A 23,132-nucleotide genomic window follows, 5' to 3' on the forward strand; every position below is an offset into this window, starting at 1 on the left:
AACAATATTAGAATTAATTATATTTCGACCAATACCTTAAATTTTAACAATCCTTGTTAATTAAACAATGTACAATTTAATCGAGAATCGATTAAATGATAGGAATCCAAAATGTTAAATAATTGCTTCGATCGTTGCGATCTTTACGGACAATAATTATTATTTCAATACCTAGAGTCACAAATATATTTCATCCGTGTTACTTTATCGTTCTACTTGAAAATCTAAAAATAATTTGGATTATGAGAGAATACAAAGTAAAACAATCGAATTATAGATGCAAATAAATAGCATAACGAAAGGCTCCGTGATAAATTGTTAAAAAATAATCAATTTAAATCAATAAATTAAAATACTTCTATAATTTAATATTCCGCGCGCGAATATTTTATATTACAGAAAATATTTCGGCGAGAGAATTATCAATAACACCGTGTTCGACCTTGATAAACAGTATCGCGCTATTGTTAATACGTTACACGGCTTTATTATCATTCGCACAGCAACCTTGAGCAATAAAGTAGTGACGTTTCGTATATTATCAAATTCTTCCTTTACATAGTCGATCCTGGCGATATAAACAGTACCGCGGTAATGTTCTTGACTTACGATCATTCTCTCAGTGGCTCTTGAGCAGTGAAGTAGTGATGTGAGACGTTTCATATATTATCAAATTCTTTCTCTAAACACAATTGCAAGTGCAACGAGGAACTTTTCGTGAATAAGTGTAAGTGCAACGAGGATTAAAGTGCCACGAGAAAGGAGCGAAGGAAGCAAAAGAAAAAAGGAGGTTTTGGAAGTGGATGGATCAATAAGATATGATGTAAGTCATTAATATAAATTATTTATCACATTCATTATTTATTATATTGTTGCGTCCCCGCGTCCCGTCCCGCTGAATGTATTCGTCACCCGTTGAATTCTTTCGAAGAAGATCGTTTTCGCGCGCGTTGTCAAGATATTGTTATAAACAACGACTGTCAGAGAGTCTAAGCCCAGCTGTCAAGTTGTGCGGACGCGCGTCTATTTGTGATCCGTTTTACGATTATTCTGAATTCTTGTATGTTACTCGCGATTTATTAAAATTCTTGTGCACCTTAAATCGCGTTATTATTTACGAGTGCACGAGCGTCAGCGTATGCTATGTATTTTGCCGATTGTGTCGCGCGCGTTCGATATATATCGCGTTCGATATATACCGCGTTCCGCGGACGCAACAATATATAAATTATTTATCAATAATATATATATTCAAAATATACATTTCTCGTTTCGTTTTATTTCTTTGATTGTGATTTAATAGTGATTTTAAATTGTAACATATATAATACATATACTTATAAAAAATATTCCATTTTATTTTAAAATAATTAAAACATTTATAAAATTTTTTATTAATTAATATTTTCAGATACTTTTATGTTTTATAAAACATTTCAAATTAATATATTTATTTAAATATTTCATATATAAAAAAATAGAAATTTTTTTATTTATCATATTTTTAAAAGTTTATATCTAAGAAATATAAATTATTTTGTAATTACGCAGTTTATAATATTAAAATATATCTATTTAAAAGTAAAAATGTAAAAATTAATTGCGCGCAATAATTAGGTTTAAAATCAATTATTTTGAACATTGCTTTGTATAATAGATGTTCTCTTATCCTTTATATTTTGATTTATCGTATATTTATTTATATTTGTGAATTTAAATTTATGTACTATATTACAAAATAAATTTCAAATTATGTATTATATTATATATAAAATTATATATAATATAACCCTCTCATGGGGTACACCTTGTCGCGGTGGGAGGGCTTAGTACTTGGATGGTGCCTTGAGGTTTATTTTAAATTTTTCTATTTATGATAAATCTTAAGGTGCCTGAATGGGAAGCTAAGTACCCTTTCGCGTCGTCGGTGCTGTCAACGTGCCGCGGACGGCAAGCGCTTCGTTACCGCGTTTTCGCGTTGTAGTATTCTCGCGTCGTCGCGTTTTCGCGGAACTTTTGGACTTTTCATATAAAATCTCAATTTCATTTATTGTCACGAGTCTCTACTTCCGATGCCAACTAACTGGGATGTTTCGAGTTTGCACACGTTGCTATGCAGTGTACACTCTTGCTTCGTGCTTCGTCAAGTGATTCGGCCCGAATTAGTTAGAACTCGATCGATTGCTCGGAATGGTCGTCAATGGGTCCCTTCTCTTTGCTCGTCTACAGCCACACGCACTGCGTGTGTTAACCCTGTCGAGGAGTCGAGTGGATTCCCCTAGGCACGATTTTCGCTCGGTAAAAGGGGTTGCCTCCCCATTTTCTAAATTGCTGAATGTTAGCATTTAAAAAATGTGGGTATCCTCTTCTTTTGCCGTCTACTAGCCTGGTGTAGCATATAGCAACCGCGAGAGGCATAATATGTCCGGGCGGAGCACCTGAAATCGTGCTTAGCGGGTCCAGGTTCGATACGAGATAAAATAATTATGCGCGAAAAAGAGCTGGTGAATTTCATTTTCCTCTATTTCCGTCAATCGTTTCGTCTTCTTTCCGGTTTGGGCTTAATCTTTGCTCGTTGTATCGTTGCATTCCCGACCTGTTGACTCGAAGCTGATTCTCATAAGTGAAATGGGATTTTCGCTCGTACCGAAACCGGGAGTGCCGTTGAAAGTATATACATATTAAGTATATACATCGCGCGATTAAATATAAAATTTTTAATCGCATTGAAATAGTGCGAAAATCGTTAATTCGAGTATCGCGCGTCAACAACATGAGAGGAGAAGGAAGCCTGGGAGAGGCATCAGGCACCTGTGAAGCAACTCTATGGTAAATAAATTATCGCTTATATATAATTATTTATTAATTGCGTACGCGCGATTTAAATTAAGTAATTAATCGCGTAATTTGATTTCTTATTTACATGACTTAAACAAGAGAAAAAGAGAGAAATTTTTACATAAAAACTGTAATTTAAAAGTTTCTACGTTCGAATAGCTTTTGATAGAATTATTAAATTATTACTTAGACTAGTTAATAGTTAATAGTTATAAATTAAATAATAAAATACATGCACAAATTAACGTATCCAAAATATTTTTATAATTTTTATTAATATGATATATTATATATACGCGAAATTATACATGAATGTTACATAAAATGTGCGAATACTTAAAAATTTAGAGACGAATCGAATGGGTACCCTTATATCAGTAAGATATTGATTAAAAAAAAAATTATTAATTTAAACGTTACAAGAATAAGAATCTAGATAATTAATCTAGAATTAATTATATATTTAAAATTATTTCATTTATTTTATTTTGAACACTATTCGAATTGAAATTTTTTAAATCTTGCTGTTGTCGGGTTCGATTCGTCTCGCGCGCGCAGACGGTACCCCAAATTATGTGTTCGCACATTTAACACAAACTCCAATAATGCATGTATTTTATTATTTATAAATATAATCGTTCGTAATCACATTTCAATAATAAATTATTATATAATATATTATATATTATATATAAATATAATCGTTCGTAATCACATTTCAATAATAAATTATATCCATTTAATTTTCAATAAAGAAATATATTTCTTAGTAATGGAAGAACATGTTTTCTGACGTGAATATCAATTTGAATTGAAAATAATGACGAGGGATAATTGTCTTTGATTTAATACTGAAATCATTGCTATCGGGAATAGTCCGGAAAATCCAGGATTCGTTCCCTCCTACAGTGGAATTCCCGACGTTCAATGGATCACTTAACTTTTCTTCGCAGATTGATCTTGCGAAATCTGATGTAGAAACAATATGTTAATCGTTCTCCATTTTTAAGGTTGCTCCTCTTTTTATCGGATTACCGGTATGTCACTCGCGTATCTGCAATTGAATATTTTGAATATTATCGATTTATTTATCGTCGCGTTTTATCGCAAATTTTAAATCGCGATATATCTTATAAAAATTCGCAGTAATTCGGTCGCTGAATTGCATATTCACAAACATTACAGACTTCAAATGATTGTTGAAATATTTTCGATTTTTTATATTTACGTGATAATAATTATATCGCGCACGTGTCTATTGAGAGCTTCGATTATTATATTATAAAAATTATACGTATCGCGATCAAATATTCCGCATATTATCGACTTATTTATTCGTCGCGTTTTCTCGTGAATTTTAAATCGCGATTTATCTTATAATTTAATCGTTGACTTATACATTGAAGCTTTGTTTATCTTTCCACGTCTTTGAATATTGTTTTTAATGGTTCGTGCAAAATGCTGGTAGTGTAAATATTTTCTTCTATAATTTAAAAGACGATCGATAACTATATTAATGAAAATCATTCGTTCCGTTATTTTCTATTAAACGTGGCCACAACGCGATTTTTAATTATATTTTAAAACTTATAGAACTCATTTCTTCTTATTCAGCTAATCATGCGAGAAATAGGATATGTATTTTATTCTCAATCGTGAAATTCGTATAAAGTCGCGTATATATTAATCGCAAATAAATCGGACAGTGAATTTTATGTTCATAAACAATACGGATCACAAATGTTTGTTAAAATATCTTCGTCTGTCAACATTTGTGTGATAATAATTATATCGCACGCATGTCTATTGATTCGATTATTATATTATAAAAATTATGCGTATCTCGCAATTGTGTGTGAATATTCGATTATTGTCGATTTATTTATTCGTCGCGTTTTATCGCGAATTTTAAATCGCAATTTATTTTGTAATTTAATCTTTGATTTACATCAAAGCTTGTTCTATCTTTACACATTTTAAATATTTCTTTTCATGGTCTGCACGAAATGCGTCAATAATGCAAATACTTTGTTTTACAATCGAAGAAATGATCAATAATTTTATTAATGACTCTTTTGATCATGATTATTTACGTTTATACGTTATTTATATAAAACTAATTAAATTCTATTATTCTATGTCGATTATTAATAATAAATATCGCGTAATTAATCATCACTAATCAGTCTTGTCTGGTCTATGTAAAAATTTTTAGTAAATTTTATATTATACGTATACTTTGGACACTTTCGTGTAATAAATTTTATTTTGTAAATATTATAGTTTAAAATTATAGTTTATATTAAATTTGTATTATATTTTGTAATACATATTTCTAATGCATTGTATTTTATATATTCTGCATTAAATTTTGTAATATATATATTTGTAATGTAATTACTTTTATATTACATAATTTAATATTTTGTAATGTGTTTTTTATGTAATTGCAAATTAATTATAATTTACGTTGTATATATTATAATTATGTAATATATATTTTTTATATGTATTATATTCTGTGTTTAAAAACTCTATTAAAAAAATAAAAAAATTGTTCCTCCTCAATTTTTCCTCCCCTGTATCTCCGCCTTAACGAAGGCGTTTGCCAGGTGAGGAGGTTTCAGTACTCTCATGAACCTGAGAGCTATGCCGGCGGTAACATACGCCGATATTCATATAATCTATTCTTATATTTAAAATCATTTGGACAACGTATGGGCACACATACATACACATATAGGTAAGTAATTTATAAAAATTATTTTTATAAAAATTATTATTTATCATATTTATATGTTATTTTCAAAATAATGATTGTTATACTCTGGTGCTACCGGCATTTCGTGCACATAGCACGGAACAAAACCAGAAATTGTGCACATTATATATTACCCTCTGAGAACATTCATGGACATTGGCTTTGTAGTTCATGTCCACGTTTTCAATGTCCATAGAGGGAGTATCGCTTCCAGGGATCACCTAAAAACAGGCCATGACATCTCTCAGTCTTCTCTCTGGTTAAATAGAGACGGACAACGCTCGCGAGCGCTACGATCGCCAAGTGGAACGCGGAAGGTCATTATTGTTTGCCAGAAGGACGCGGTGTAGGTACGTATGCGTGTGTGCGCACGATCTTTATAATCACAAATAAAGCGCGCGTATTCCGCGCGTTAATGCATCGCTCGACGATTGACGACAGGTGACATTACGACGGATTCATTCGCGAGGCACGAGATGCGGTCGACCTGACCCTTGTCGCCTCATGACTCACGACGCGATAAATCGCCCGTTTTAGGTTAGAAAACATTAGCGCACGCGATATCGTGGCAATATCGTACTTCCTCCGAAAATACTTCCACGCGACATCATGGACTTATCCGAGGACCAGATGTCGGAAGACGTGCACAATCGTACGTTGCCGCAATTCTCCGAATTACGCCCGGCGTTGAGCGCTTCTACCAGCGATGGAAACGTGCAGTTACCGAATGACGAGAATGTGCACTTTCAAACCTCTGCCTTGAAGAGTTCGCTAAATTTGACACTGAAACAGATACCGGTAATTTTTTTTTCTTCAAATCTTCCTCCAAGCTCTGCTTTTCTCTCCCTACTTTTTCTTCGCTTTCATCTTGTAGTTAAAATATTTTTGCTCCTTTTTTTCATTTCTTTATTTTCTATTTTTAGGACATAACTTCAATCTTAGACTCGTGCGATTTATCCCTCATCGCGCGTCTTTACGAGAATCCAATCATGAAGCAGATGATCAATCCGATTTTTAGTTCAAATAATATACTCAATACACAATCAAATATTATGGCGAATAGTATTTCGGATATTATTGGTTCCATGTATTCACCTTCCACATTGCAAGAAAATGCTGTAAAGCAAGAGCTAGATGTTCAGCCTAGAAAGGAGATAAACTTGAATAAGGTATATATACTTGATAATATTTCTCGAAAATAAGGTGTATACTTGATAATATTAATTTTTTAATTATTTTCCATTATACCTATAATATATATATTTATATTACATGTATATATTTATTTCTATTGTAGGAATCTCAGATTCAATTGAATCAACAGCAAACCTCGCTGACCGAGTACTTTCAGAAAATACAAGCTACATCTTTGCAACAGTTGATTAAACTGCAGACAGAACAAGTAAAGAAACAGGGAAAAATACAGCAAGCAATGCAGGAACAAAAAACACAAGAGCAAACACAGAATAGTATTTTAAATATACCAAGCGTCCGGAGTCTTCACCAAAATAATAGCAACTTCATAAACTCAGATCAGATGATAGTGGCCGTTAATCCGAGTGATCTACAAAATGAACAAGGAGAGAATGAAAACAATTTGCAACCTGTAGTTAAAGTAGAGCGACAAGTTAAAACCAATTTATCGAAAATTGACAAGAAATTGAAATTTCGAACGAAAATCAGCGGGATTAAAGTGAGTGTTGGCTACGATGGAACGACTCTTTATTCTTGTTCAGAGTGCAATTCAAGATATTCAGACAAGTCAAACATCGAACGACATATACAGGCTCATTTACGGGTACGTATTATGTATTGTATTATCTTCAATGTGTGGATATGCGATTTTCGATGAACAGATTATTAAGAAAGAGACACATACTAAATGGAACAATTTATTATGTAGGAACGCAAATATGAATGCAAAGAATGTGGTGCCATGTTGAAAAGAAAAGAGCATCTAGATCAGCACATGCGCGGTCATTCAAACGAGCGACCCTATAAATGCATAATATGCCTCAAGGCATTCAAGAGAAACGAACATTTAACGAGACATGGTGTTATTCATACCGGCAACAAGGATTTTACTTGTCCCGAGTGTTCGAAAGCATTCTCACGCAAGGACCATTTAAATAAGCACATACAAACGCATTTAGGCATTCGAAAGAATAAATCAAAGGATGGTTCTTATTATATCAATCAAAAAGATACGATGACGTTATTTGATAACAGGACTAATTCCGCAGCGATGTTAAAACAAGAAACAAAGGACATAAAGGATACTTGCTTACTGAAACATGAATCCATTTTTCTGCAGCATCTTCAAAAGAATCCAACCCTGTTACATACATTCTCTTCCCTTAAAGAGCAAATATCAAGAAATGTAAATGTGCCTCAACAAGCACAGAGCGACAATACAAACGGAAATGCAAGGTATTTAATGCCATCTTAGTTGTAAATGAAATATAACACATATCCCAAAGCAATAGATGGCGAATAATAAAAGTAATTTACATGCGCCGTCGATACCAATAGAAGGTAAGAGCCGTTGCAAGTAACTAATTTCAATTTTCGAATTCATATTTTGATACTAAACGATTAGAATAATTCTGAGACTTATAGTTTAACAGTAAAACATAAATTGAAAATGTACGTATTAAAGAATGTCTATTGTAAAGGAAAAGAAATATAATTGGCATATATATATATATGTATATATGATCAAATATATTTCTGTATTATTGTGACGTGTATTATTATCAAATATATTTCTTTATAAATATTTACAATGTCTAATAATTGAATACACATGTCTCAGAATTGATTAAAAATATATGTAATATCAAAATTAAAAACTCTAAATATAAAGCGCGAGAAACTCTTGAGTTTTTTTAACTATAGAGTACTCTATTTTGTCAAAGCATGTCTCTTGAATTATTTATGCAATTCTAACAAATTATGCTTCACTTGTCATTCTCATGAAATAATCTAAATTATATTTAAAGTGAATCGATATAATGCAAGCTCAATAATTGTTAAGATAAAAAATACGATAACAATAGATTAGAATTGTTAAATGATAATATCCTCTACAGCTAATTCAAGTAAAACAGATAAACATTTAATTATATACATTTTTTTTATGCATTAATTTATCCCAATGATTATATTCATGTACTAAAATACTTATTTTAAACACAAAAATTTTGAGATAGACTTTTAAACTTTTCCATGTGATATCTTTTAAGAATTCTAAGAACTAAGGTAATGAGGGTAATGCATTAATTAACACATACGAGATCTGTAAATAAAGTAATGAGACTTTTTCGAGGTGAACTTTTATTTATAATTTAACTATAATTTAACTCTGTCTTTTTCAAAATAGTTCCCTTGGAAAGCCACGCAGCGCCTGAGACGTTGTTTCCAGTCTTCATAGCAGTGTGTGTGTGCTGGAACTCAGAAACCCGAATGACCTTCAGCTGGTCGGTTACAGCTGCTTTTACGTTTTCGGTCGTATCAAAGTGATGTCCTTTGAGATGAGTTTTCAATCTCGGGAAGAGAAAGAAGTCATAGGGACTCAGGTCAGGCGAATACGGGGGCTGGGGGACGACAGGAATGTTTTTCTTAAACTTGTAAACTTTCGATTACGGAGTTTTTGGCACGAAAAAACATTCCTGTCGTCCCCCAGCCCGTCCCTGTGACTTCTTTCTCTTCCCGAGATTGAAAACTCATCTCAAAGGACATTACTTTGATACGACCGAAAAGCGGCTGTAACCGACCAGCTGAAGGTCATTCGGGTTTCTGAGTTCCAGCACTGCTATGAAGACTGGAAACAACGTCTCAGGCGCTGCGTGGCTTCCTAAGGGAATTATTTTGAAGGAGACAAAGTTAAATTATAGTTAAATTATAAATAAAAGTTCATCTCGAAAAAGTCTCATTACTTTATTTACAGACCTCGTATGTATATGTATATATTTCTATGTTCAAAAATATTCAAAAGAAATACACACACACACACATACACATACATACACGTTTACTTCGAAAAGAAATATATACGCATATTAAATGCATTAATTTTTCACATAAGATTCACGAACAATCATTTCATCGTACAACATTACATAAGACTACATAACATGTTACTTTGTGCGCGAAACGCACAAGGTAATGCGTACGTTCAATATACTGAAAAGAAATAGCTTAATCTTTTATTACACTATGTTTTATTCAAAAATATCTCATTCGGAAAAATACATACGTCACTTTTTTAATTATCTTTTAGTTAGTATTATACAATAAAAATTATCTCACAGAATAAATGCATGAAGTCTTGTGTAAACGCACATTCACTGTTTCAAAAAGTTTTATATTAAAGATGAATTATATTATGCACATTCACTATCTAATAAAAAGGCCCATATCTCTAGTTAATCTCAACCAAAAACATAAAATTAAAAAAAATATCGTTCTTAGGCTTTTATACGATTTTTATTCGATAAAAAACCTATTAAATTATCAGAGAGGCATATATTATTAGAGATTTCAGCGGTTGTTAAGCTTGCATTAAATTTTTGAATATAATTTAGATTTGTAAGCGCGATACACACACACACACACACACACACACACACACACACACACACACACACACACACACACACACACACACACACACACACACACACACACACAAAAGTAAAGCGCATTTGCCAGAATCGCATAAATAATTTGTGACAATTACAAGAGATAAATAAAACATCAAATTGTGAGAAATTAATTTGCAGATAGAATAAAATATTTTCTGACAAACAAATACTATAATTTAAAAAGTCGAAAGCTCTTTATATTTAAATTTTTTAATATTTATATTGCATGCATTTATATTTGATTTTTAATTAGAGATTTAGTACGGCTCTTAATTCATTTGAAAAAATATAAATTGGAAGAATATAAAAATATAAATAAATTGGAAAAAATATCGACAATCTGATTTAATATGAAAAGATAATAAGAGATACTGGCGCGAATTTGATATCTTAACAAACCAATACATATTAATTAGATAAATTCTTAAAATTCGTTGCGAAAGTTAGTGTTTAATAGAAATAATAAATGATAAACTGCCAGAAATTTTGTTAGGAATTTACAGGATAAATTATTTACATACATATATACATTTGATTTGATGGAGACGCTTATAACATATTGAATTTTCAGCAATTTGATTAAATTGTCGAAAATAAAATATTTCTTTTTCACGGGTATTTTTCTTGAATAATTTTTATTATAATATGTGGAGGTTGCGATATAAATATTTTTAAAAAAACTCGATATCTTTTAATGTATAATCTTTCAATAAAAATGAAAAATTGATGGTATTCATATACATGAAAAAATATACTTGTATAAAAATAAGCAACATTATCATCTCAAATGACTTATATTGATTCATCACAGAGCGTTTTGTTCTAGAATTTATCATTTCTCATTTTTTTCCGAGCAAATTGTTCATTATTCTCTTTACTCATTTTATTCTTTACTCTTTACTCATTTTATATTTTTTGAAGGCTGATTTTTATTATAATTCCGAGAGGATATCAGATATTGGCTGGTATTTAAAAATATGACAAGTGCATGTTTGATAAAATTTACATTAAATTATATGTATATATAAATTCTATATATGTATGTGTGTGTGTGTATATATATATATATATATATATATATATATATATATATATATATATATATATATATATATATATATACACATTCACATACATAATAGTTAGTCTTTTGATATTTACAAAGTGAATTACATATTAAATTTTAAATGCTATCTTTGCATTATACTTTATTTCGCTCATTTATTTAAAAGATATCTAAAAAACGTATTGCACTTGGTAATATTTTTAGGTTACTCGCCTATTTGATGGTCCAATTTTAATTTATATACATTGATACTAGAATGAGAGATCCTTGAAGGACTTCCATGTACTGTATATATGGAAGAGAATCGTGATTACAAGTTCTTTAAATTGTAACACACATGCGTGTGTACACATATGAGTTAGATATAAAAGAATTAGAATATGGTATTAACAACTTGGACTCTCTCGTGTATCATGTAACAATACAACCAAAGACTGCACACATTTGTGTGAAAAATAGCAGTATCCTAGATTGTTTATGCGTTGGAATCCTTAGCAAATTACTCTCTTCTATAATTTAATCGTTTTTATCAAATAAAGATATTTATATATAAAAGCAAAAGGAAAGGATGAACACTTTTTTTTAGACTGCGACTTTTTTTTACATTTTTTATTGAGATTAGTTAGAGATACATAAGATCTTATTATTAGATAGTAAATGTGCATTTATATAACTTGTCTTTAATATAACATTTTTTGAAGCAATGAATATGTGTTTACAAAACTTCATGCATTTATTCTGCGAAATAATTGTTGTTGTATAATAATAACTAAAAGATAATTAAAAAAGTGACATATGTATTTTTCCGAACAAAATATTTTTGAATAAAACACAGTGTAATAAAAAATTAAACTATTTTTTCCCATGAGTACATCGAATGTTCACAATTTGCATCGCATAAAGTGTTATATATTTTTATGCAATGTTGTACAATGAAATGACCATCCGTGAACGTTATGTAAAAAAGTTGATACGTTTAGTTTGAACTTTAGCATGACATTTAAATTAATTCTTTGCACACGAAATTCTATCGTATGACATATCCTATATTCAAATATAACATTCTCTCATCATTTGTTACGTACTTTGAAAATTTATAAGTATTATGAAAGCATTATTTAATCTCTTATTAAATATAAAATTTATTTATTTTAGCAAAAATTTATTTTATAAAATTTATTTTAGCAAGATGTGCAAGAGATAATAATATAGTACAAAAATATAAAATTCTAGTATCTCCGTATGTGATATTTTCATTCCTCTATCGTTCTCTCTTTTCCTCTTCTCTCTTATTCTTCTGCTTTAATATTAATACTAAATTGAAATTGAATTCTCATCCGATGTTTACATTTTCTCATATTATCGGCGCACATTTAGCATTAAATGTTATCTCTTATTTTATGTTTAGATTAAACACATCTCTTTTTATATTTGTTAAATGAAAATTACGATTGGATATCTATGTTACATATTTAGGTTCAATTTTAGACTCTAGATTTATAAAGGAAGAATTAACATAACATAATTTCTATCTCAATTCCTGAAGTAAAATATATTTTATACATCTCATTTCTTAGCCGGTTTATTATTATTGCATCCTTTCACTTCCACAAGAAGCACCCGATAATTTTGCGTAAATGTTATTAAGGCCGAAAAGGGATCCAAACCATTCGATCAGCTGATGACCTACCCTCGGAGATTGAAGAGTCGTTCTTGCTGTTACAATTTCTACCTCATTTTTCTTATTTATTTCTTCGTCTTGCAGCTCTAGTTGCTCCAAAGGCTGAACATCGTTAAACCAATCATCGTCAGGCAGCGTCTCCATTTTATTGGAGCTCTTTTCGTCGGAGCTCATAGAGTTCACATTTCTCTCGTTCGCTTTGATCGTTGTCCCTATTTTGACGGACGATTCCTTTTCGAGATTTCTTGAATTCGCTTTATTTTCATAATTCTTCAGTGTTGAGATCGTTTTTATTTCATCCAAGAAGCTATTATTGGGATATTCGAGATTTGCATATCTATCTGTCTTTATCTTGTCGGCCCAGATTAATTTTAAAGCTTGCAAATCAGAAACTGACGTGTCCTTTGCCAGAATCTTTTCTACATTTGTATTGTTGGTTTGGCGGAAGAAGAGGTTGTATGTGGCGCGGAGTTTTTCTAAAAATTTATCCAGAGGCTTCGTAGTATTATTTAATTGTTTTTGATATGTTCCTTCTACTGGAAATAGTTTGGTTATTTGTGGCTTCGATTGTACTCTTGCGGCGAGGAGCTGTAAGATATAGTAAAAGATAAAAAAATTTCTTTATCTCATAATTTCTATTCCAATATATATATATATCTCAAAAATATTATATTCAAAAAGAGAATAAGAATAATATAGGAATAATAATATTAGAATAATATAGGAGAAACGTACATTTTTCGTTTTAACTAAACTAAATTTGTTTATATTTAAAAAATTACTTTTTTTGAAATGGTTCAATTGATGATGTAAATATATGTATATATATTGTGTATGTGCATATGTGTAATAGATGGATGAGTCTTTCCCGTAAAGTGAATTTTATCGGACGTGATGTTGTAATGTACTGCGGATAGATGATACAACATATAATCGTTTATTACGACATATCTTCGCCACTCACTGAATCTATCAGCATCGCGCGGTAGATTTCATTTTCACAAAAATTATAAGTTATGTCGATAACCGCGACTGCAATAGGCGATTTTCACGCTCTGATTAAGAATAAGCACTATTTTTCGTAAAAAGTCTATCATTAAAAGACGGAAATAATTATGTTCAAAGTTTTGATATTCTCATGATGCGATTAGAAAATTAATCTACTTGATAAAATATTCCAATAACAAAAATTGTCAAATATATTTCCATATAAAGAGTATTCCTGGGAAATATATATTATATATATACACTCTAAGAAAAACTTATTTTATTAAATAATTTATTAAAATTAATTAAAAAAACGATAAAGAGACAAAAAACATGAAAAGACTTAAAAAATAAACTGCGATACTTTTTTAAACTAGATTAACAGAATTAATAAACAAAATTCGAAAATTTTTAATACAGAAAAAAATAAAACAACATCGAAAATTATTAAACATTTAGATTTTTGACTGGACTCTCTTTAGTAAAAATCTAGGTGTGTCAATGTTGGATAAGTGTAAAAATGTAGTTTCGGATTAGAATTATTTTGTTTTCTAATATTAGTGAATAACTCCAACGAAACATCAGAAGTTGAAAATCATCATCCATCATAAAGTTTTTTTAGAAACTTATGAAGGAAATTAAATCATATTTTGATGACGAAAAACAATAAAATTTTCTCTAAATAAGTAAAAAAAGATATTAATGGAGGAATCACCGCGAAAAAGAAATTGTCATTCAATGAAAGCACAAAAAGATTACATGTCATATGTTAAATTATTGATAATAAAATGAGATCAAGGACGAAAACATTTAAAGGAAGACTCTAAGACATATATAAACATGATGTATCTGATCTGAGTTAAATACAGTCTATTTAAATTTTGTGAAATTTATTAATGATTGGAAAATAAAAGGACAGTAATTTCATATCCTACAGTTTAAGAGAGAGGGACTTTCATCTTTTAATTATTTAATTATTTAATTAGGAAAATAACGTTAATTTTAGCAGATATATCTATATATGATGAATAAGAAATCATAAAAACTTATAAAAGTATATTTCGATTTATAAATAAAGTAAAACTTAGATTTATAAAAGACATTTTATTATAAAAAGATAAATTGTAGAAGAAAAACTCAATCAAATTTTGGTAAAAATAATATTCTGACGCACAATTATTCTATTGAAGAAAAAATTGAATATGTATATTTTAGAGAAATATACGTATCTTTTTTTAAATTTATCCTCAACATATTTACATATGTATAAAAGTAAAAATTTAAATTAGAAAAAATCTTTCATTGATTCACGAAAAGATACAAATAAAATTAAGAATAATTTCATGATATTTTGATATGATTTCTGCAAACATGTAAAAGATGTAAAGTAAATCAGTTATATGATACTTACACAAAAGAGGTAATACCCTAAGAGTTTCATAGTTCGGAGCGTATTTTCCGATGGGACGTTTTATGACTTCTTTAGACAGTCCGGACGATCGACTGAAGCCTTCTTTGATTTCAAAACCCCTTTATACTTACGTGCAATGCAAGAACATGAGTGTATACCACGATTGATTGGCTTTCGCGGCTTACATCCATTGTCTTTTGCCTGGGCCTCTACAAACCATCGGTATAAAGTTGCTCAACGAGAGTTGACAGTCGTGGCACGCATGGTTGCTTTGTAGTCGACTCCGTTTGTGCGATATACGATATTGGTCCTCGATTTTTTATGGCAGGTCAAGGTATTGCCAAAAACGCTTCAGTCATATCACAATTTATATAAGGCAAAAATTGATGAATTTTGTATTAATTTATTTTCATCGAATGCTCATATAATATAGCAAATTAATACAGTGATATATGCTAAGTTCCTTTAAATATATGTAATTTTTTTGTTAGAGTATTAGATTTTTATTAGATTTTAATTTTTTAATTAATTTTTTTATTTTATTACATATGTATCATATTTTTTCACAAAATGCTAATTTTAAGAGCGATGTGTATAGGAAAAAAATAACTCATGAAGAGAGCTTTCTGCTTCTGACGTAGTCAGAATGTAATTTATTTAACAAAACGGCAGAATGTACACGAGAGTAAAATATATTCATGTATAAATTTACAATAAGAATTTCAATGGGCGCAACATGGGCAAGTTTTTTACGCTCACCTAGATCATCGGCGGTCATGTTACAATTATATTTGAATATCTTAAATTTTTTTTTGTACAAGATAGATCTAGTTACACCTTCTTAATCAACAGAGAATCTTGCGTTTTGTCTTTATGTGCTGAAACACTCAAATGTATGTGATACATTATAATGAAAGAAAAGTAAAGAAAGAAAGCATGTTAAATTTGAAATCTCTGTCTCTTTCAAGCTTATATCAAATTAACTTACTGATCAGTTTTTGGATAACAGGATCTTTTTTCTTATGATTTGACGATTATTAATATGTAAAATATTAGATTGAGATCGGTCACGTGAGACATAATTAAGAAATGTGTTTTTTTTGAGTGTTTGAGCATTACATATACGATATGGAGATTCGATAATTTAAAGAGTAATAGATGAATGAATGAAATTTTTATTATCTTCTAAGGAATGAAGATTTTTTTCAAGTGTATAAAAAATATAATATACATATTTATATAAACTAAAATATATGTATGTAATGTTGTTAGCTCTAGAATATATAGTTTTAAAAGTGAATATTTAAGGGGCCATATGGAAAGGAAAAAAAAGAAAAAAGTGAAAGAAAACAAAACTGTAAAAATTGAAATATATATCTAAATATGTAATATCACGAAAGCATATAGACGAAGGAAGATTATTGAACAATATTCGTATATATATTGTACAATATTTTAATTTGCCGAGAAATAGCTGTAGGATGAGTTAAAGTGGACTATTAAAATTTTTACAGACTCTATATTGGCTTAATGAAAGGCTAATACGCGAGGGAGAACAGTAGCATAGGAGATAAATCACGAGAGATTTAATAGTTGAGTCGAGTTTTGCAAGGCAACTGACATTAATGTAAAGATAAAAAGGATTTATTACATAGACGAGCAATTACATTACTTCAGTTATTACAAATGTGCCATAAAATTTTTTTATTTTGACGACTAGTTTCGAAAAATTGATCGCAAATAGAAACTAGTTCAGCGGAGAGAACTATTATAGATACCAAATATGGTAAGATAGTACAATTTTTTAACGAAATGTTTTCGATTGGAAGGTATATAGAATTGCTTTTTATTGGCATCATATCCATTAGTTTAGGAATTTTGTGCGCGATAGTTGCAATATCGTGCAATCTATGTTGAAACATTAAATAAACAATTCACTTCATAAATTATGTAAGTTTTTACTTAAGGAAATGTTTAATATAAATTGTACGAGATTCTTAAGTCATACTGCGCGATTCTGTGAAATTGTAAATAGTGAATAACACACAACTCACCATTTAGCAAGTAATATTCTGTAAAATTTCGGATTTAATACTAGAGAAAATTGAAGCATTTAATATCTAAGAGAGTGTTAAGAAAGTGAAAATTGTAATTTCTTTGTTTGTTAAAGTTCCTATATATATAATAGAGAACTTTTGAAAATTGACAAGGAAATTATTTTGTAATTAGAGAGTGAAAGTAGAAATATCGAAATAATATATATGTACATCTCGTGTATATTAATATACACGTATATGTATCGAGCAATATATATTGATTGTCAAGTAAAATCAAATTCTCTATAAATCAGCCATTAATGTCTCGATTGAGCAGTAAGAATTTTTGGTCGTGATATTATTGAGTGCAGAGATTCATCATCTAAATCGTTTGATAGTAATAGTATATTAAGTGTATTTAGCCGACATAAAATGTGTGTACACTATAGTTTAGTTTTTACAATGAGATTAAGAAACAGCAAGATTTTTTTAGTGCGTGTCTAATACAGGATACAAAATATCTTGTGCAATATGTGATAAAGATAACGCAATGCGAAGTGTTATATATAACCGTTTAAATAACAATAATTTTATACCCGTAACAATTCAGAAAATGTCTACTGACAGCAAATTGCATAAAGAGAACATTTATTTATTATTTCCAATCTTTTTCTTATAAAAATATTAAATTCTACTATATAATGTATTTTTTTGAAAGAGCTTATATATATTTATTTATGATAAAAAATAATATATTTAAAAATTAAAAATATTAGATACAATCCAATACACAAAAATGTCAAAAAGATGAATATATATATATATATATATATAATTTCAATTAACAATTCATTTATAACGATGTCGAATTGATAAATTATATTTTACTTAATAATATATAAAAAGTTATAAATTTATTGTAAGAATAATTATAATGTAATATTATATATAACAATAATTTTAGCGTATTTGCTATCAGCAGACACTTCATCCATATTTCTGGAAGGATTCCTATTCGCATCACTTTTTTAGTTTTAAATATAACTGTCTAGATTTTGAATTATTAGACAGGCATATAGAATCAATCTTGTACGATGCAATGCAGATCTTCATTTATAAGCTGCCAAGTATATCTAGTAAATGTATTAGGAAGTGTATGTATATTGTTTCTCCCATGGCGTTAATTCGCCATTTTTTTATAAGGCTCGTTATTCCCTATGCAATAATATGGAGAATACATTGGTTCGCATAGACTCATGCTCTAAAATTGTCATGTTAAATAAAAGTTTATGAAAACACGAATGCTGAATTGTATATTAGATAATTATCTTTATCGACTAATAAGTCCGTCGCAGTCTCCATGTGATAATTATATGTATGAAATAGATTGAGATGCGTGCAAGGCTCAGGATACACGATGCATCTCGGACCACCCGCTGTGAGTTCTGAAAAATCTACCTCTTAAATTCATACATTTGTTTTATATGGTCCCCCGTGTTTCAATAAGGTCCAATGAAATCACGAGTCTCCCTTTAGTTGCCTTTTCTTGGTCGTTTGGCGCCATTAAAATACAATGGAGAAATTATAAAATTTCGAGTATAATAAACTTTATGAATTCAACCAAATCACTTAATTATTCATTCTTTAACGCTAAAGTCTTATAATACAAGACAATTCAAATTAAAAAATAAATGTTATTTTTCATTAAAGATTATACTTAAAAAATTTCCAAATTTTTTGAAACTTTTTATATTTCTCTTTCTTAAAGTATAATTTTAGCAGATATATATTTGTAATTAAAAGCACACAAATTTTATTTATTATGAATGTAGAATAGGAAGCAAATTGTAAATTGCAATTATAATAAAATTCCAAATAACAATTTCTGTAGATATTATAATCTACAAAATATACGTTAAGAATTTTATTATTGATAAAGTCTATAAAATTTTTATTGTTATATAAAGAAAAACATATTGAATAATACGAACCTAAAAAGAACATCGTTGTATCGCGGATTTTCATTTACGAGCCTATGTATTTAAAAAATATGAATATCATACATACAAAATATGAATACAATATACGTACACCTTTACATATATGTACAACTATACAACCTACGCGGTTTGTAAATCGGGAGTGAATTGCAAAAATCTGACATTTATATCGACGATAAAATCTCGGGCACATATGAGCGGTTTTCTCGCCGCGTAATTACGGTAGAAAAAACATCGATGGAAACATGTTATATACAGAGGTTGTATACACATAAGATTTATCACGATAATTTTAAAAATGTAACATGTTCTTCCTTTTTTTCCATTTTTTGCGAGAATATGAAAAAACGTGAGTTTTGCATATAAATAGCGAAAGGATGATCTCGAAAATCTCAATCTGAGAGAAATCATTGCGCAAAATGAAAAAGGGCCATCAAGTAATCAGAATCATAACTTATTTAAAATAGAAGAATATTATAAAACTCTGAGAGATATATATGTAAATTAATAATAGATTTAAAATATATGTAAAATATAAAAATTTATATAATTAAATAAAAGTTTATATTTAAAAATAAATATTAATTTATATTATAATAAACAATTACATATTTTTTTATATACATAGTTATATAATTTATATATGTATATTTAATTAAAAAATTTAATCAATTTTTTATTAGTTTTATTTGTAAAATAATATAATTCTAATGATTTCTCTCTGGAATTAATTGATTACAAAATATTTTATTGGTACTCATATAAATTACAAATTAATCGTGCGGCTAAAAAAATTATATATATGTGCAAGAAATCTTATTCACTTTTCTTGGGACAATTGTTAATTACTTTTTTTTTTAATTTATTCGAATCTGCCAATCTAGTTTAGAAGAGAATTTAATTAATTATAATGAGAAATATATCACAGCAGTAAGTCAGAACTTTTCTTATGCATTTTAGAAATATTACTTTTAATGAAATTTTTAGCTATAAATTTTTGGCTAATAACTTTGGTTAAATCGTAATTAAATATTTTGTCTTATATTTTAATTAATTCCTGTTTAATATAGCATGTTCATGAAAGCTAGTATCTGCAACGTGTAGATTTATACTTGCGTTATTTATATTTGCATATTTATATTGCTTATTTTTTTACAGAATCTATTATAAAATCCATATTGATTGCAAATATGACATATTCTGTTCTTTCATACTATTTTATCTAAGTTGACGTGAAAATTTGATAAACCGAGTATTCGTAAAATTGATATTCACTTTAAATTTTAACATTTAACATCAAAATCGAATGTGACGACAAATGAAAAATAAGATTTATAAAAAAAGAAGAAAATATTGTAAATATTGTAAATATACAAATATAAAAAGTTTTGTAAATATTGTAAATTACTCATACTGTGAACTTTTAGCATGACATTTTTACGTTACTGTGATAATATATAAAAAATAAAATGTTTTTATAATGAGATTCTCTCTCTAATACTAGATTGGTAGAACATAGCGATAAATCTTGAAGTTATTTAAAAATACTTTCCTTATGATATTAATGGAATGTAAAATCCGGCGAGGCATGCTTCATTTCGAATCTTTCATCATTAAATTAACCATTTGCTATCTTTCAGATATCATATACACATTTTAACGCGATAAAATTTATCATAACCTATCACGTGACAAGAATACCATCAAATTTTATACCATCAACTTCCCGACTAATTGTAACTTACATCATAAAATTCAATTTCTTGTTATGTATGATATAATTTGAAATTAGATAAATCACATTTTATATTATCTCTTATTATATATACATTATTGAACAAAATTGTTTATAAATATTTAATCGTTTTTTCAATTTCTGAGAAATTGCCATAATGATACGTATAGTACTTTATTAATTTTTATTATTTGTATAAATTACTTTTTTATACAAATATTAGTCATTCAAAATTTTTATACAAATATTAATAAGAATTACTTTAAATAAAAAACAACAAAAAGATAATATAATGGTGATTAATCATTTAATGATACTACACGTTATAGCAATTACAATTTGCCAAGACTTCATTATGTAGACAATATTGGCAGTCAATAGCGAAATATACGTAAATATAATCATAACTCTATCTTTTATATATATATATATATATATATATATATATATATATTTATGTGTGATCATTAATTGTAAATAACACCATCTTATGCACCATCAACCAACAATCAGAGATATGACAACTGACTCTATCATCATATTATAATATAAAATATTCAACCGTCATATTATATTTTTATTTATATTAAAAATTGTGAGATCTAGCGAAAAATTTCCAATAAGCCTTCGACCCGCGTTTTTATCAGCCTCGCCGGTTTGGAGAATTTTTGCATATCGCAACGTAAATAACTCACGAAAAGCTCCTATTTGTAAAACTGAAGATAACGTTCCGCAATTTTAACGATAAAAGCAATGAGAATGAAATCGATAACATTTATTTGGAAGATTAATTTTTCGTTGGTTCGTTTGATGAATTTGTCTTTTGATGTCGCAATCGCTGGATCGCGATCGATGCTTTCCATTTGATGTTGATCTGTCATCTAAAGATTGGGATGTATTTCCTTATTTTGTGTTACTTCATATTGATAATACCACTACCTTCTCTCGGTTTCTGTCACTGGCGACAAAGGATTTTCCACCGATATTTGTCTGTCAATAAATGAGGCAATTTAAAAAAAAAATTGATAAATGCGTAGAGGCAATACTAATGCAATATTGCCTTTTATTATCAATTGATTTATATTTAAATAGCCAATACGATTTATTCTTCCGATAAACAAAATAAGAATAAATTACGCGTATTGTGTGTAAAAAATTAATACAATAACTGTGACATGAATAATAAATCTGCAGAATGACATATTTATGATTAAATTACATAATCATAGCTTGAATGAATATGTAATTTCTTAAATAAAATATGAAGTTAGAAAGATCTATAAAATAAAGCATTTTAAAATGTACGTTTTATAAATTTAAATGTGATTACGATCTTGAATACGAACATTTATATATTTCTATAGAGACATTTTTCTAAACGAATCGACATACATTCGAATAATACAATTTGTCGTATATTTGTGTTATTTCTTTTGATAAATATGTTTTGGTGCGAATGAGAATTTGCTAAATAGAATTCCATTATATATAAAAGGCATGAGAAAATTTTGAAGTAGAATATATAAAAAAATCTCTATCCTATTTCTATAAGTAGAATAATGTTTACCTGCCACTTGTGTGCCAATCATAGGAATCCGGTGCGGAATTGCTTCTCCCGGTCTCGTGAAAACGTTCTGTCTTCGCGTCTCTTGCATCATGTTGCGGTGAAGAAGATACGCCACTTTCTTGTCCACTCGCCGGTGATTGCGTACCGTTATTTGCCGTTCGTCCAAGTCGCTTAGGCAAGAATGGATTCTGAGAAATGAAATTAATTTGCAATTTCTCCTTAGTGTTTTACCCTGATAATTGCGGAATACGTTGAATGTTGACTTTCTTTGCGAAGTTTGCGAATCGACTTTTTGCATCGGCGATAAAAATGCTAATTCGCTTGAAAGATCAATTCCATGTGAATTTTACATGAATGAAGAAAAGACATGAATAAATAAATGTTTTAATATTGAGAATGCTGCG

General features: G+C 28.9%; 3 protein-coding genes across 5 annotated transcripts in view; 1 reads left to right on the forward strand and 2 right to left on the reverse strand.

Moving 5' to 3' along the window:
- The first annotated feature begins 5,722 nt into the window (after positions 1–5,722).
- Positions 5,723–10,277, forward strand: LOC145968491 (uncharacterized). 2 transcript variants are annotated; one of them, XM_083093990.1, is made up of 5 exons: positions 5,723–5,949; positions 6,137–6,397; positions 6,523–6,768; positions 6,897–7,397; positions 7,503–10,277. In XM_083093990.1, exons 2-5 carry the CDS (start codon positions 6,209–6,211, stop codon positions 8,046–8,048), a joined length of 1,482 nt encoding a protein of 493 aa, XP_082950116.1. In that variant the 5' UTR covers positions 5,723–5,949; positions 6,137–6,208; the 3' UTR covers positions 8,049–10,277. The 2 variants fall into 2 exon arrangements, with proteins under 2 accessions (XP_082950116.1, XP_082950115.1); XM_083093989.1 differs by having other exon boundaries at positions 5,723–6,397.
- Positions 10,278–11,914: 1,637 nt separating this feature from the next.
- LOC145969216 (uncharacterized) lies at positions 11,915–15,778 on the reverse strand. The gene is made up of 2 exons (XM_083095144.1): positions 15,391–15,778; positions 11,915–13,580 (listed from the first exon to the last, which is right to left on the reverse strand). Exons 1-2 carry the CDS (start codon positions 15,418–15,420, stop codon positions 12,900–12,902), a joined length of 711 nt encoding a protein of 236 aa, XP_082951270.1. The 5' UTR covers positions 15,421–15,778; the 3' UTR covers positions 11,915–12,899.
- A 231-nt stretch (positions 15,779–16,009) lies between these two features.
- LOC145969210 (calcium/calmodulin-dependent protein kinase kinase 2) overlaps positions 16,010–23,132 on the reverse strand; it is a 71,592-nt gene continuing 64,469 nt past the window's right edge. For both annotated transcript variants that reach the window (XM_083095133.1, XM_083095134.1), the window contains 2 exons: positions 22,729–22,916; positions 16,010–22,151 (listed from right to left, as the gene is read on the reverse strand). In XM_083095133.1, coding sequence (XP_082951259.1) covers positions 22,097–22,151; positions 22,729–22,916 — 243 coding nt within the window. In that variant the 3' untranslated portion in view covers positions 16,010–22,096. The remainder of the gene's footprint in view (positions 22,152–22,728; positions 22,917–23,132) is intronic.

This window comes from Camponotus vicinus, unplaced genomic scaffold, assembly GCF_025532165.1.
Source record: "Camponotus vicinus isolate PSW18456_S1 unplaced genomic scaffold, iyCamVici1.0 SCAF_3, whole genome shotgun sequence".
NCBI classification, from domain to species: Eukaryota; Metazoa; Arthropoda; class Insecta; order Hymenoptera; family Formicidae; genus Camponotus; species Camponotus vicinus.